Genomic DNA, 18,015 nt, shown 5'->3' on the forward strand with positions numbered 1-18,015 from the left:
AATTTTTAAAATAAGCCTCCTATTCTCTAGTGCAATTGATTACCTCTACTGAGGAATAGAAGGTTAAGTTTAGCCTTGTTGTTTCTCTTATCATTTTTATATTTTTTACAGTGTTTTCATTAACTAGTCTACGTAGAGAAAGGAGAAAATTGATCATTTATTCTTTTTAGTTTTCCATTTCAGCAAATAATGATTTATGCGGATTATTATCATATACTGTGTAGTCAACCCCCAAATAAGCATCTAACATTAGGTGATATGCATCATTGGTCTTAATAATTTTGATATATATATGTGTGTGTATATATATACATATGTATATACACCCATATATATACACATGCACAGTGAAAACCCAAATTGTTCATGTTAAGTCATTACTAGTTTTTGTAATTTCTTAAGGTTTAAAGTAATAGCTAATCAAATATTCAAGGCATTACATTTTAAAGAAAATCTCATTGTGTTTTTGACATTAATTCTACCACATAACTACCTTGTTGGACAATGATAGCAACGGTTGTCATTGACAACTACAGCTTACAGTCCTCCAACTTCTATTTTCCTTGTGATATCTTTTTTCCTCAATATTTGACTACTAGGGCTTTCCCAAATTTAAGGAATTTTAAACATAATAAAACCTCAACTACAAGACTGAACTAGAATTATTTATATCTACACACACACGCAACACACATATCTATACATCCTATCTATACATTCTACATTTTAGGAGAAAAAGTAAATGAAAATAAATGGCATTCCCAGTTCAACAATTAAATGTCAGTAGTCTGTTCAATGAGTTTTCAAAAGTGGCATGCTAAGGCTGGAAACCCCTAGTTTTTTGATAACGTAGCATGTGATATCTGAGAGATCAAGAAATCAAGGAGGAAGGGGGGGCTGTAATAAAGGAGTAAGTCGTAAAATCACCCTGAATGACTTACCAGGGTTTTCTGGGTTTGTTGTTGTTGTTGCAAAAAGCTGCAGAGATACTAAGATGAATGAAATACAGATTCCACTCTTCTTTAAGAGGAGTCCTGTTTAGTAAAGTGAGAAGATGTCACAGAGCACTATACCCAAGGGCTGGATAAAGAACTGTAGGTGTTTATGGGAGGGTGTTTCAAGTGGATGGAACAAATGAGGAAAAGCCTTGAGTGGTGTGTATAGGAAACCACAAATAATTCTGTGTAGGTGTGTGAAGGGAAGTGATGGGAGACCACAGAAAGATATTTGGGGGCCAGACTCTACAGAGGGTGTTAAAACAAGGCTGAGTTGGCTTTTTATAAGTGGTTTTATGGGTTGGGTTGGGTAGAGCATGGTGCGCAGTGGTTAACACCGTGGGGTTAAGACAGATTGAGGTGATTTCAAATCTTGGTTTTGAATGACCATTGGCAAGTCAGTTCTCTGTGAAATGAGGCTGACTCTGACTCCCTCACAGGCTGATTATGTGGAGTTCATGAAGAAATACTTGGCACTTAGCATATAGCCTAAAGCCCAGTAAACCTTTTTTAAAACAGAGATTATTGGTGAGTAGTATTGAACTTTGGCAAATGTATCAGGAAAAAATGTAAGCAGTGGAAGCAGGACCCCGTACCACCATGGCAGGGAGAAGACTTAATGAGGAGTTTTTGCAATAGTCTAAATTAAAGTGAACCTGAAGGAATAGTGAGGAAGGAAATGGATTCGGCTTATGCTAAAGATGTGAACTGACAGGATTTGGGAAATCACTTAGTGTGCAAAGAATGGGAACAAGGTAAAGGGAGGAAGTGACAAAAAGATGAGAACACTTACAGTTTGAGCCTGAATGAAAGAGAAATGGTGGTTCCATTAGGACAGTGGTTTTCAACGTTCTGTGTGCATGAGAATCTCCTGGAGGACTTGTTTAAACAGGTTTCTGGCTGGGCATGGTGGCTTACGCCTGTAATCCCAACTCCTTGAGAGGCCGAGGCAGCGGATCACCTAAGGTCAGGAGTTCAAGACCCATCTGGCCAACATGGCGAAACCCCTTCTCTACTAAAAATACAAAAAAAAATAGCTGGGTGTGGTGGCACACACCTGTAATCCCAGCTACTTGGGAAGCTGAGACAGGAGAATCACTTGAACCCAGGAGGCAGAGGTTGCAGTGAGCCGAGATCATGCCATTGCACTGCAGCCTGGACAACAAGAGCAAAACTCCATCTCCGAAAGAAAAAAACCACACAGGTTTCTGAACCCTACCCCTCAGACTTTAAGAAGTTCCCAGGTGGTGCTGATGTTGCTGGTTCAGGGACCATACTTTGAGAACTACTCCGTGCAGAAACAGAAAACACAGTAGGTGGGGAAATATGGGAGAGGACAGAGGTGTATCTGGGTAAGGCCATGGCTCATCCATCATTTAAATGTAGCTACATAGCAGACCACTGAAAATTCGATTAAAGATAGTGAATTTGGACATTACCACTGTACATGGACCCGTGTGATGGTCATATTGTCAAGTGAGAGGCTGAAGAGCCAAGGGCAAGTTACACAGTGAGGCACTGTTGAGTAGACAGTCTTTTAAGAAGCCATTGGCTCACGCCTGTAATTCCAGCACTTTGGGAGGCCGAGGCAGGTGGATCACCTGAGGTCTGGAGTTCAGGACCAGCCTAGCCAACATAGTGAAACCCCGTCTCTACTAAAAATACAAAAATTAGCCAGGCTTGGTAGCACATACCTGTAATCCCAACTACTCAGGAGGCTGAGGCACAAGAATCACTTGAACCGCAGAGGCAGAGGTTGCAGTGAACCAAGATCATGCCCCTGCACTCCAGCGTGGGCGACAGAGTGAGAATGTGTCTCCAAAAAAAAAAGCCATCCGTGTGGTGGGTACGTAGGAAAAGCATGGGACTCTATCTGTTTTGTTTGAAGTTCTCATCCACACATGGTTTTTAGTAAAAAGCTTTTCTTGTGTATATTTAATGTACCCCCAAACCTCTCCTCCTTTATTTTGGTTTCCTAATAGAGGAGCTAAGTTACAGATAAGAGCCTGAGTCTTAGAATATAAACTTCAAACATCTGATAAACTTTACTATTTTCAATCTGCTTCATTAAAACTGAAGGAAAGATGTCAACTAGAACTTGGTTTATTCCTGTTTTGGTGGTAGGATAAAACAACAACAATCTTAATATTGTTCATCTCCTATTAGAATATTAGCTAGTAAGGCAAGAAATTAGGTGTGTAGCTGTATGTTGCACTTTTCTTTGATCCTGAGATCTCAGTGTAACAGACGATGGCCATAGCCTAGGGCAACAAATCCCGCAGAGCTGTCCTAATAATGTATATCCTTCATGTCTTCAAATTGATGCAACGTCAGCAGTTTCCATTTGAAGACTAACCCTTTGTAGTGCCCTTCCCTATGTAAGTATTCAGTCTTGACAGAAGTGATTAAAATTTTGCTTTCCAATTTGTAAAAAATATTTTAAATGTAGACTATAGTATAGTACCTCTTAATTCAGCCTTCCCTAAATACAACAAATAAACTTTTTTTTCAGTGTTGTCTAAGTTGTGTTCTCAAAATGATAGTTCCTTGAGATGTTAATAGTTGTTCTTTGCAAAAGAAAAAGTGTGCTTAGTGTTCAATAAATCAAAGAAGTGCTGGGTTAAACAAAGGTAAGCTGACTTCCTGCTGGTAGACTTCTCAGAACTTTTAATATGGTAGGGTTGCTGTGACTCTCCAAGATTTAGAGTCTCCTGGGCAGCATTTCCCAAATCTGCGTGACTCGGAACCCTTCCTTTAAGAGAATATCTGTTAACATCCTGTGGGACGCTGGTGTTCTCAGTTTGAGAAACATAATGTTATTCATCTTTGATTTTTAATTTCCTTCTAACAAAGGAAGGTAGCCAGTACAATGGTGACTGACATCATATGCCCAGCATTTCTATAATTAGTAATACATTGATTTAGGGATTACCAAGTAGACAATAATGGTCTATCAGTTATTAAGTAAATTGTGGTAGATAGTCAGGACATTTGATCACCTCTGTCGAATTTGCTGGTTGTCTTAAGGATGAGAAGTTCAAGGACCTTTGTAAATATGACTGCTTTGGTTTTTGCACCAGCCTAGGTTACAGGACGATATTTAGGATGTTTTGGGGGATTTCTTAGTAGTTCTTAAATATTTGTTTTTAATATAGTTTCCTAAACTTGGCCCAAAGATATGATCATGACCATAATTGACTCATCTTTTCGATATGGGAAATGGGGAGAAATGCTATAGCATGTCCTGGGTACAGGACATAATCCTGCCCAATCCCCTCTATCTTAAAAATCTAGTCAGTGATAATTAGTATTTCAGTGATATAAAACTCTCAGTATACTAAGGCAGAAAGTAGATTTTTTTCAAAGCTTTTTAACCAACAACAGTTGAAATAAAAATGCTTGCTTTCTTAACCAGTAATTCCATCACATAACGACCATCTGTTTTCTTCTTTCAATATAACTGGAACTAAGTACTTTCCTGCTGAGATATATAGTCATGGAAAGGTATGTTGTCTCTTGGTGTGTTACACTGCTAGCATGAGATGATTTTTGTCAAACAGATAAACATTTCTAAAAATTACTATGTATTTTATATTAAGAAAAATATACAAGCATTGGAAACCAGGATTTCAATGACTTCAATACCTGGAATGATACTGTCTTTAAAAGGAGGTCAGTTTAAAGAAAAATACTCAATGAAAGAGATAATATAGGTCAGAGGAGAAAGAAACAGACTGAGGAGTCCTATAATCAAGAAGGTATGTTCTCAGATGAGAAAAACTTGAACGTTAGACTGAATGAAACATGGAGGATTCCAGAGAGAAGCAAGATTCTGGAGGAGGCAGGAGAGCATGCAGAGACCAGCCTTGGATGAGAAAGGGACAGTCCCTCCACTAAGCCTGGAAGAGAACTGAGGATTAGTGTGAATGTGGGGGCAAGAGTTGAGTTGTCAAGCTGATGGTCTGAAATGAGCGCCTACTGCTGTTTCTTAATTGTCGTCATCATAGTTGTAGTAGCTATTGCAGCTACTCCTGAATTAGTCAGCTGGACTAACTTGAAGTAAATCCACATAATGATGCAAATTGACAACTGAGCTAGATGGCTGGAGGCTCAAAAGACAATGAGCTTTTGCACATATTTTGGAAGCATAATGGTCTTTACTGATTAGGAAGAAAAGGAAAACATGATTTACTAATATCAAAAATGTAAGGGGGATATGACTGCGGATCCTACTGACAATGAGAACAATTATATAACATATACTGACAGCGAAGAATATTATGAACCACTTTATGCTAATAATTAGAGGTAGTAAGGAGCCAGGAGCACACCATCTCTCCTCTCCCCTCTTCAAGGCATCTCGGGTTTGGGGTGTGGAGGAATTCATAGTTTTCACCAGAGAGGGTTGTAGGAAAATGCAGTATTTTCAAGAAAGAACTACATTTCAATTAAAGCCTGGAAGTGGAGAGTATTCTTAGTAACTCAGAGGTGGAGAACATTCTGATTAAAAGATAAAGAGTTTGTAAATAGAGAGTTTGTAAACTGGAATGAGGCTTCCACAGGGCACAGTTGGAAGGGGTCAGGAGATACGTCACTATGGCCATCCGTGAGAACTTAATGAGGGTAAGAGACTAGGAGGCCACAGGAGGATGAAGTATGACCTGCTTTCGGTGTGAAGTGAAAATGGTTCAAGGGACTGAGCCTTGAACAAGAGTGGAGCTCTTCCTGCTTATCAAAGGAGCGGGAGTGCAGAGACCTAATTCTGAAAGCTACCTGGGGTTTCTGAAAACCAGAAGGAAAACGGTACCCTTGTGACTAGATGTGCAGTATCCTAGTATTTCTATTTGAAAGAAACACAGTAATCAACAATTTTAAAGCTTTATTTAGAACTGAGTAACTTGGGAGTTGAAGTAAAAGTCAACCTAAACAGGAAGGGAAAATAAAAGAACAAAGATAGAGATTTCACACCCAATGACCATGCAGGAACAGACATGAAAAAGAACTAATAAGAAGTCTCAGAAATGGAAAATACTGTCTTTGAAAAAAAAGTTAGGTAGATGAAATAAACCATAAACGGGACACATAGAGAAATAGTGAATTGAAGGCAGTGCTGAGAAATTCTCCCTGACTACAGCTCAAAGAAATTAAGAGAAAATATGAAAGAGCTATACTGTAGATTCAGTATTCTAACCAGTCTTTCCCCTGAAAGAAACTAAACATACTCAATAAAATATTGGAATTTTTTTTTAAAGCAAGGCTAAGCTAGAAAGAAAAGAAATACTTCGCAAAACTGAAAGCAAAATGCAAATGAGAATCCTAAGCAATAAACCTGGCTTTTACCCTGAAGATATCCGGCAAATCTAGGTGATCTTGAGCATGCCATTTGACAGCTCCATGCCAGAGGCATTTGAGGAGGCCTAAGGTGAGGGTTCAAATTAGATCCTTTGCCCAAAGCTAAACTTGCCAAAACTACAACATTGGCTAAAACTGATAAGAAATCTGTCCCACGGAAGAGGACAGCCCTGGGTGCTGGCAGGAGGAAGACATTTTCCCCGATAGTTATGATACCTATGAGATTCAGAAACTTAAATTGGTCAATAAACATAGGAAAAAGGTGTTTGTTATCAGGGAAATACAAAATAAAACACAAGCAAAATAGCATTCTATGCCTATCGGACGACCAAAGAAAAGAGAAATTTAAGGCCCAGAATACCAATTGATGTCAGTAAGAATGTGGAGAAGCTGAAACTCTCATTTATTACTGGCTGGAATATAAATTAGTACTACTACTTTGAAAAGTAACCTGACAATCATTATCAAGCAAAACTGAAGATGTGTGTATCTTTCGACCAAGCAATTCCACTTCTAGGTCTCTTTACTCTGGAGAAGTATGATTCAGGTGCACAAGATGGTTTATACAAGAAAGATTATTTTACAGAATGTTTATGATTACATAAAATTGGGAACAACCCAAGGTTCATGGTGAGAACATATAAAGACATTATGTGATAGCTATGCAATGGAATACTACTGAGAAGTGAAATTAGATTAGCTAGATCTACATGTATTGATGTTAATAAATCTCAAAATCATGTTGCAGTAAAAGCAATCTGCAAAACCTGTACAACATACCAGTGGCATAAATTGTGTGCACATATAAAACAATGCTATATCTGTTGCCATTTATGGCTCTGTAAATATGTAAATGTGTAGTAGTAATATAAAATACTCATGTGAATATTAAGCACCAAATTTAGGGTAATGATTCCTTCTAGGGAGGGAAGAAAAGAGAAGAATGGGATGTAGGAAAGAGAAACCAGGGATTTCATTGTATTTTAAAATAAAATTGTAATGTTTTACTTCACAAGACATCTGATGCAGATGTAGCAAAATATTAAAGTTTGCTATAGCTTGGTCAGATTCACAGAAGTTTATTGTGTTATTGTCTATAATTTTCTGTATTTTTGAAGTGTCTCACAATATTTTTAAATTGGGAGAGAGAAATCTATCATTATAGAAATGGAAGGCAAAAAAAAGACTTTCAGGTTGGGTTCTCACTGACATGGAGTTTTACATGCAGAATATTTGTCAGGGATCAACACCTGTGGAGGAGAGGGGACGAGAAAGCAGGATTAGGCAAGGGAGAATTCCAAATCAGGCTGACAAAGCCTTGGCCAAAGCCAAAGGGAGCAAATCTGGGCCTGGTCTTTACTTTCTTACCTGGATCAGTGCCTGAATGCAAGTGGCTCTCTGCAGCCAAGCCACCCCTGAAGGAGCTGATGACCACAGGTCACTTGCTGGCAGATGGGGCAGCCAACCCTTCCTTGGGCTTCCATGGGCAGTGTAGCTCTGTCTACCAAATATGGCTCATCTGAAAGTGCTGCTTTATTTTCATCTGTTCCCTTAACTCTCTCTCAAAGAATATTTATCAGTATTCTTATTTGAGAGGAAGGAAGTAAATATAAAAGACAAGCTTTGTAACACATGTGAACAGATTCCATTTTTAAAGCATATTAGTAGCCTTGACTTTCTAAAGTCATGTGTGGTTTTGCTAGGCTCTACGAGGAAATTTTCATACACTAAATCACTGACAAATGCTTTTAACATTAACTTTTTTCTTCTCACGAAAGAACAAATATAAGCTCGCCCTATAATTTAGATTCCCAGTTTGGGATACTGATTTAAGAACCAGTCTTCACATTTTTTGTTTAGAGGATAAAATACAAGAATTTAACTTCATAGATGATGTCTCTGCATCATCATCTTAATGAGTGTTATTTTGGAAATTATTAGATGTGTTTTCATATGACTGCATAATGCTGTCCTCCTCCTCATCAGTCATTCTAAGAAGCCAGTAGAGACCGAATTGTCAAATATTGATATCCCACTCATACATCTTGGTGCCATTCACGTGTGTGTGTGTGCAACTTGTATTCTGTAGGAATAATAGTAATAATTTTGCAAGAAAGCATATTTTTTGTTTGTAAACATTCACAGGTGTTAAACTTTTACAGATTCAGTACTTTATAGCTTCTTGATAGTCTGCTTTTGGCACTTTGATGAAGTCCTACTTGTGAGAAGTTGTGGGCACGTAGTAGGTTGAATGGTTTTGATAAAAGTAGCCAGTGATGTTCAATATTATGGGCTCTGCGCCAGTAGGGATATAATGTAGACTTAACTCAGTCCATAAGAATGTTAAAGGAATTGCCCTACTGTTAAATAAAACATATAGCTACATCATGTATGTATAGACTTTCCTAGCAACTCAACAACTGTGAATTGTTTCTATGGGTACGTCGATCAAAGTTTCTAGTTGTAAGATACAGACACTGACATGGCTAATTAAACAGAAAAGTAATTCATTAAGGGATTATTAGTGAATTCCCACACTTGTTACAAGTACTGGAGAACAAGACTTGAGACTAAGATTCCAGGAACGGTGTCCAAATTTGTGCCACAAAGTTGATCAGATAAAGAAGCTATTGTTATAGCCACCAAACACACAGAGTTGTGTATGGAGATTGTTTCTATGTCAGGAACTTGACCTTGAGAACTAATGCAGGAAGCACAGCAAGAAGGCAATAGAGAAAATGAGTGTCCTCTTTACTGGAGTGAGAGTCTCTGTCAGCACCTGCATCACAGTCTGGCATGAGTGTACCTTCTTGGCAGAGCCAAAGTCACCTGTCTGTGCTTTTGAGGGAAGGAAATATGGGAAATTCCAACTTCTGCCTTCAAGCAGGAACTTGCCCAGCCATTTCTTTGAAAGGTTGTTTACAAGGTCATAGACAGCCACAGACATGATAAAAATTCATTCCTGTACAGTGGAATTTTTTTCTATGAATGGAATTTTTTTTCTTTGTTCTTATTTGCAATGTATCTTCATACTATACCTGATATGGTAACTTTTGGCCATCCCAAAATGAGGACAATACTCCAGCTCCCAATCCCTAGTAGCCACTGAACTCAGAGGACGAAGGTAATATGGTGGCTTGGGGAATGTTTTGGGATTCCCGAGTAGTCCTTTCCTGGCCCAGCTTGATAGAACCAGGCAGTCTTGTGGGAAAAGATGCATGTAATAACAAGTGAGTAAAAGAAGTGAACGAATGGAAGTCTATCACAAAAAAAAAAAAAAAAAAGATGCTGTTTCAGAGCAAAGAAAGAGTAAGTGTGAGTTAAGCATAATAGTATTTTCAAATTGGATCTTAGCCTTGTACTGAATTCTGAACAATTTATGTCTATCTAGTCTTTTGTTACTGAACATCTATTAAGAGCCTAAGAATTGTTAGGCAGAGGCAAGCATTGTCCCACTTACCGATTATGATCATATTGTACAGCGTTATTGAGCCAGCTATTATTCATCTAGGCCCTGTCCAATACGCCCACACCAACTGGGATCATTAGGAAAGGATTCGCAGTGTCAGAAGGTGGTAAGGAGTTTAGGAACTGTTTCTTAAAAATTATTCTAAGAATAGCTTGTGGAATTTGCAGAGCCAGTGCTGTCAAGCAATTACATGTTTGCCTGATTTCACAGGGAGTTCATGTACTTTTCAATTAAAAATTTTAATGGCAAATGTATACATACAATCATAAATAATATTTTAGGTTGTTTTATTTCTGAATAGTTTCTAGATTTAATACTAATATGTCTGGTATTTTGAACTAGCAGTCATCAAATTAAGCTACTTACAGTTCAGCATTTGCTTTGAGTAGACTTGTGAGGAGATAATATGGCACAGGGGAGCTTGAGATGCTATTTGTGGCTTAAAACCTTTGGAATATACTTGATCTTTAGATATTTTGTAACATGACATGTTTTCTACTTATTAAAATCCCATCAAACTAACAATGAGAGAAATACAAATAAAGTTAAAACATCCTCTCCTTTCATAGAACTTGTTTGCCTTCACTTTGCAACGTAGATTGAAGAATATAATTTCTGTAGACACTCTTCCAGCTTTTGAATGTATTTTAAATTCCATGTTATGGCTTAGTCTTTTTCATTTCTTGTGTTCCTTCTCTCCCTTTGCACGGTGGCACATGATTGCTTTTGGACACAGCAAATTTTTGTTGGTTGTATTATAGATAAATATGGCAAGACTTTCTGTGGCATTGGAATCATTTTTTTTAATTAATTAAAAGACTATATATCAAACATAGTAAAGTGATTCTGATCATGGGGATTTACATTTTTTTAAACTATGCTGACATATAGTATGAGAAATATAAAAAGTAGCCATTGTTTGCTGTGCCTCTGATGTAGATACATTAAGTAAGGTCTCTGGAAGCCTTAACTTTAATAAGGCACTGTAGCAGAAGTACTGTTTAAAGACCTCAGTTAGAACCAAAATCAGAAAAGGCAAATAAAGATCTACATGTTTTCTATGCCAAACAAAGGCTGATATTCTATTGCCTTTAGATTTGAAAAAGCTAGGAATCAATAGGTCATTTATTTCATCCACAAATTGCATTTCACAAAGCCACACCATAGCTGTATGTTATGGGTACGTTCCTGTGTTTCCTGTGACATACATTACTTCATATATCTGCCTGAGCAGCATACCTCGGAGCCTTATATGCCTTTTACTTCTTTGAATCACAGGAGCTTCAGTTTCAACGACTCACCCGAGAACTGGAAGTGGAAAGGCAGATTGTTGCCAGTCAGCTAGAAAGATGTAGGCTTGGAGCAGAATCACCAAGCATCGCCAGCACCAGGTACAGGGCCAATGGCTCCATCTTTATGCACACTCAAGTTACATACCTTATTAAGTTGTTCTGTATGCAGCAAATGATTCTGTTAGTGTTGTTACTGTTAACTTGCCTTCCAGAATTTGAAACCAAAAATGTCCATTTATTCTAATTTTGAGAAGCCTCTTGCTGTATCGACTGTCCCTCAGTCCTGTGCTTAAAATGTTTTCTATAGCATTGGCAAGCTTCTGTAGCAAAAGCTACTGTACTGCCTTCAGATTCCTCATATGTCCACATAGTTAATGGATGTTGTTGGGATTAATTGCTAATTATTTGGTAAAGCTAATTGGCTGGTGCTTTGAACACCTGGTATTGATTTTTTTTAAACTAAGAAATATTTCTAAATAAGATTGCATTAACTTTTAAAAATGTCTCCAGTTTACTTTGGGTTTTTCTAGAACTCTATGAAAGTACCACACAAACTAATTACTATAAGGAATAATTTACTGTACTTATAGTAAATACATATAGTAAATACATATAGTAAATACAAAATGAGTGCATTACTATAAAAACATAGTCATGATTGTTATTTTTTATTTAAATACCTCTCATGCTATTTAAAAGCATCATTGTTGGCTGGGCGTGGTGGCTCAAGCCTGTAATCCCAGCACTTTGGGAGGCTGAGACGGGCGGATCACGAGGTCAGGAGATCGAGACCATCCTGGCTAACACAGTGAAACCCCGTCTCTACTAAAAAAAATACAAAAAAACTAGCCGGGCGAGGTGGCGGGCGCATGTAGTCTCAGCTACTCGGGAGGCTGAGGCAGGAGAATGGCGTAAAACCCAGGAGGCGGAGCTTGCAGTGAGCTGAGATCCGGCCACTGCACTCCAGCCTGGGCGACAGAGCGAGACTCCATCTCAAAAAAAAAAAAAAAAAAAAGCATCATTCTTATAAAAATTACTACATGTTCCAAATAGTTAAATCATTGCTTATCCTACCTATAGATTTCTTTTGCAGTTTTAAATTTGATCTGCTTACACTTAGGTAGACATGCCTGCAATAACTTTTCTCTCAGTCATTTCTAACCTCATAATTATTCTACTTTTCAGTATCTTGTGTTACTCATGGGCAAAAAATCTTCTTAGTGAATAGAATGCTGTCTGTTGTTTCTAACTGATTGTTGGTATGAACATTAAACTATTGGGCTGGTAAGTTGTAGTCATATGAATTGTTCATCTCTCTTAACAGTTGTGTATATTGATATGTTTGGTAAGGCATAAAGCATATAAATAAAGGTCGTTGAAACCTTTACAAAACAAATATAAGATTATGTAATTATTTTATAAATATCCAGAAAGGTTTTTATAGGAAGAGAATCATAAGCAAGGTATAAAATAATAAATTAGAAATTTCTAACTCAGACTTTGCAATACCCAATGAAATAATTTAAGGAAATTAAAACTGTGAAAACAAAAATTAGCTTTAATTCTCTATAATATTTTTTAGAAATTATCCATATCTTTAACACCAAAAAGAACAATTCACAAACTCAATAATATGGTATTATATATTTCTAAAAGGTATGAACCAACTGGTTTTGTTTTTCTAACCAGAATTATATTTTAATGGAAAAGTGATTCAACATTTAACAGAATTCTGTTAGTACTTCTTATTCTGGCAGTATTACCAACTAAATTAAAATAGAAATTCTCTTGATAAACTCCTAGTAATACTTGGTATATCAATAATAAAGACCAATACCTAGAGGAAATGGCAGAAGAGGAGGGAAAATCCCCAGATGTTGAAACTAGAAAGAGCACTGAAAGCCAGAGCCAGAAGCTTGAGCTACCTCTAGGAGATGTTAGAACAGTTGTCAAACCTCAAAGTAAGCACTAGAGGTGGGTTTTATACCCATATAGGAGCCGAAGAATGAAGTCTTGTGTGAGCTCAAGATGGTATGTTTGAACTTAAGATTACTGTACTAAGCCATGTCCTTTAAAGGACCCCATGATTAGCAAACCCCAGGCTTCTACCATATGTGGATTTGGAGCCCAAATGTAACTATCCACATTGCTCAGGAGTCCCCAGCTGAGAAAATGGCACCATTAAAGATGAGCTCACAGTGAGATAGTATAAAACACAAATTTGAGTGACATCAGCAAGATGACACAATAGGACTTGTCAGTGCTCATCCTCTCACAGAAACATCAGTTTGAACAACCATTCACACACACAAATACCTTCACTAGAGCTAAGGAATCCAGATGAGAGATTATAGCACCTGAGTGTACAAAAATAAGAAAAGATGTGTTGAAGAGGGTAGGAAGGACAGTTTCACACTGTGCTTTGTTCATCATGTATTTCTGAATTAGTTCTGATTTTGTAAAAAAAATATAAATAAATGCATTGAAATACATATCATAAACTTGACCATCAGTGAAAGAATCAGTGAGCAAAAGAATAGAGTTTCACACTCCCAAGAACTGGATACCATTGGGGGAAGTCTGACAGGTGTGCACAGTAAAATACAAAGGATGCTCATTGCAGCATCATTTGCAAAAGTAAAAAATTACAAAGAATATACTTATTCCTCAGGATGGAAATGGAAAATAAACTGTTAATAGGTACACTCTAAAGCAGTTAAAATGAAACTCTAGAGCAGTTAAAATGAAATAACTGGATCTACGTGTATCAACATGGACGTGTTTGCAAAACAGACTTGAAAAGCTGTAAGTTGCAGAAGAATAACTATAGGAGGATATAATCTATGAGCAATTTAAAATATATATATAGCAATACTGCATAATAATTAAACAGTACTTGGTGTTTTTTTCAGTGTATGCATGTGGAGTAAAAGTATGAAATATTTTGGAATGACACCAATTTAAGATAGTGGAACCTCTAGAAAGGAAGAAAGGAGGACGATACTAGGAATTAGGCTTTCACTGAATCTGTAGCATTTTATTCAAGAGCCATCTGGAGCAAATATAACAAAATATTAACAACTTTTAAATGAAGGAGTGGTTGATATATGCATAGCTATTAGATGATGTTCTGGACTTGTTAATTTTAAAATGTTAAATAATTTTAAGGCTATTTCATTCAGCTGGCTAATTCCATATGTTTGTTAAAAATCTCTAAGTAAAATACATATTGTGGGCGGTAGTTTCTGTCAGTGACTCTTTTTTGTGGTTCCTCTCTGGTTCTCAGTGCCTGGCATTTGTGCCTGGTGTGTGACTATGGCACGACCAGTGAATGTCAGGTGAATGAATGGGTCATGCAGAAATGGGAGTGGGATTGACCAGGGAAAGGAGGAAAATGTACACAGAGGCATATATGATCCCACATTACAGTTGTCCTGGAGCACTAAGAGGCTCAGTGTCTACGATATGCCCTAAAAGGACCTTATGAAATTGGAAAGGTGAAGCTGGCATTTAATTGTGAAGAACTTTATTGGATCTTTCAAGGAGACCTACTGAAAGTTGTTATTGGTGGTGGTGATGGTTATTGGAAGTTTTCCTTTTTTCAGAGTACAGTGTGTAAAACAGAATAAAGAGGCCAGGCAGCCAGATAGGAATCTATTATGAAATTTTAAGGGTTATGAGTAAGGTGGGTTTCTTCATTCAGTGATCTCTGAGCCGTGGTTGGAATGGGAACTGATCCACTTGGATTGCCCTACTTTCTTCTCATGTTGAATTCCCATCTATTTTTGATGTCCCAACTAAATGCTTACCCTTCTTTACAACCTTTCTCAAGTTTCTCAGGAAAAGTCACTTCCTTCATCTGAATTCCCCTCACTGTTTCCCTGTGCATGTTAGCTGCTCAACAGGTCGTAAGGCCCATTCCAACCCCATGGCCCTGGCACAGAGCCTGGCGCTCAGCAGATGGGCTCCCAGCCAAATGATCATTGAATGGATAATGAACCTTAAGTCCAGGATGCTTCAGGCACATCAAGTAAAGGTGCTTTGCCTTTAGGGGAGCCAAGGTTTTTTTTTATTGTGTCACTTGAGAGATCCCCCCTTGCGTCTCCAGTGCATGCCAACTGTCAGTCTTGGAACCAGAATCTAAGGGATACAGAAGAACAGAAATTAGCTCTCAGACCCAGGCCCCCTTTCCTGTCTGCCATTTCCAATTTGCTAAAAAAATAGCAATTAAAAGTGGAATTGCTGCTTTGGGCCATCGAGCTTCTGTTTGATTCAGTTCGTTTTTGCATGGAATGAGTTTAATCAGCAAAATGGGGGATTTGATCACCAGTTACCTTTCATAGTGTTTGGATCCTGTGGCAGAGTTGGTAAGGTGATCTGTAAGATTTTCTTACTTTTCCTGGTCCAAAGATGACAGTAATGACTCAAAGGAAAACAAAATGGATTTGTTTTTATTTACCTTTTCACCCATCCAAAGTTTTTGTCATTATTGGCCTCACCCTGTGAAGAAAGATGCAGCAGTGGCATGAGGTCCTGTTTAATACCTGTTTAATTATGCTTATGTTGTGATAAATAAACTGTGGAATCCTCCTCCCCGAATGAGTGGCTCTAATAGTGAGTACTTTGTTTGCCTCACACTTGTAGGATCAAAGATTCATTTTTAACCCATGCCAGAATATGTTTCCATTTTAAAAGTGGAAACTAGTCCTCTGCATACATTTGCACCTGTCAGGAAGTGTCCCAAAAATGTGAACTGCATAATAATCATTGGCAGTTTATTTGCAGTATGCCTTCTTGAGAACATTTTTAAAATCTTAAGATAAAATTCCTTACTTTTTCTATTAATGACTCTTTAGAAGTAGTAGTCTTCCCAATAAGGTAAAAACCTCATTTCTGATGACTTTTCCATTGGTTTTATTTACTTCTAAAAAAATTAATAAAACTCACATTTTCAATATATTTTAATGAACTTTCATCTGGGATTGATGAAGCCTGTATCAAGAGATGATATATCAGACCAGAAATAATCGCTGCAACCTTGAAAAGCCCTGAAGATGGGTTATGGCCTCGTTTAACAGAGCAGTTGTAGCCTTTCTTCATTTGTACCAGGTACACTAAAGTTATCTGTGCAGATAATATTATCTGTGTATTTAATATTTCACCTCATTGAAGTTTGGTTTTGTAATGAATTAATAAAGAAGTTATAGTTTGTCTGCATTTATATTGAGTAGAGTATAGTTATATTTCACCTCATTGAAAGGAACCAGTTAATAGGGAAGAAAAAACTTTTCTGCATTTGTTCTGAGTATGCTATAGTTACTGATGCATTCAGTATTTCACCTCATCCAAAAGTATTTGAAACACCTTTCAAAATACAAAAACTAAAAGGAAATGAGGGCAAAAAGAAGATAAAATTTAGAAAAAAAGATGAAGCCAAGGTTAAACTGGTACACAAAATGTATGTTGTAACCTTCCATGCCACATTCGCTCTGAGTGACCTAATAGCCATGCTAAAGACAGAAACACTAATGAATTCCACAGTTCACGTGTCTGTAAGAGAAAAACAAACTAGGTTGCTCAGGAGGATCCGCCGTTCCTGGGGCTGAGGCTTAAGTGGTTTCTCCCGTGTGTCCCCATTAACATACCGCTGTATGATGAGGCAAGCAGTGTCCTCAGTGGTCTCTTTCTAGTAAATTACAAAAACAAGCTCATAGGGCTCTTTCTTCCATTGTTAAATGGAATATAAATGGGTGGAATAACACCTTAACTAAAAGTAATTCTCCAGGGGGCCAATTCTGACGCTACAGCTTGGCTCCAGGATAATACTTAGCATATGTAGATAGATGAATCAATTGTAGGTCCACTAAGCAGGCAGCCTACCATGACTGTTTCTGTCTGTAGAGCCTTTTAGAGTCATGGATGGCAATGAGTGCTGAGATGTGAGATGGCCTGTATTGCCTGTCATTGTGCAGGTGCATAGTGTATACGTCTTAGCAACAGAAATGATTCCCAGGGGATGCTGGGGTATGTACAGCTTGTCTTAGGAAATCTCACGGCACAGAATCCTCAAAGGGAAATATGTCCTTCAAATCTCATGTCTCCCACGGGCTAAGCAACATCCTTCAAATCCAAATTTTGATGAGCATGGGACTTGTTCTTTTATTCCCTGCAATATATCATTGATGGGGTATCATTTTCACATTAGTTGGGTTGAGATTTCACTGGACACAGTGAGAGTAAAAGGGTCCAATAGCCCACATTACAGGGCCCACTTGGATTCTGTAGCCATCTACTCCCCCTAGGACTTCACCTTATGCCTACACTCTAAGGACACTGGAACAGGCAAGGGTGTAGACAAGACCGTATTCTTACGCTGTATTTTATTGATTATGGAGTTAAATGATGTTCCTTTTAGACAAGTTGTGAAGTTCAGGGAAGTATAAAGGGAAAAATTCATGATTCTACCATTCAGAGATAACTACTATGCATTTTAAGTCAACTTTATTGAAATGTGATTTACTTACCATAAAAATCAACCCTTTGTAGTGTAGTTTTACAATCCTTTACTAGCACTTTTGGCATACAGTTGTGTGGTGACCACCACCACCACAACTGACATATAGAACATTTTCATGAACCCCCCCAAAAAGAGGCAACCACTTTTAAAAGTTTGCTATATTTCTTTCTCTTCAAAAAATACTTTCTGAAAAATTAAATTTAAATTTAATTTTGAGGTAATTCCCTACAGGTAACTTTTTATCTTGTTCCTAATGTCCTGCTTTAGTATGCCAGGATATTCTTTAAACAACTTTTTTTAATGTTTTTTTTTTTTGTTTGTTTCTTATATTTTTATATTTTCTGTTTTCTTCTTTTTACAAACCATTGTATTGAGGGCAGACTTTCAATA

General features: G+C 37.5%; 1 protein-coding gene across 12 annotated transcripts in view; it reads left to right on the top strand.

Annotated features, from left to right (window-relative positions):
- PKP4 (plakophilin 4) overlaps nucleotides 1-18,015 on the top strand; it is a 228,450-nt gene that overhangs the window by 113,023 nt on the left and 97,412 nt on the right. For 11 of the 12 annotated variants that reach the window (XM_031651271.1, XM_031651277.1, XM_031651275.1 and 8 more), the window contains one exon: nucleotides 11,095-11,207. The exons of the other annotated variant lie outside the window; for it this stretch is intronic. In XM_031651271.1, the coding sequence (XP_031507131.1) occupies nucleotides 11,095-11,207 (113 nt within the window). The remainder of the gene's footprint in view (nucleotides 1-11,094; nucleotides 11,208-18,015) is intronic. 12 annotated transcript variants of the gene reach the window in all.

The sequence above is a fragment of the Papio anubis genome, chromosome 10 (assembly GCF_008728515.1).
Source record: "Papio anubis isolate 15944 chromosome 10, Panubis1.0, whole genome shotgun sequence".
Lineage (NCBI taxonomy): Eukaryota > Metazoa > Chordata > Mammalia > Primates > Cercopithecidae > Papio > Papio anubis.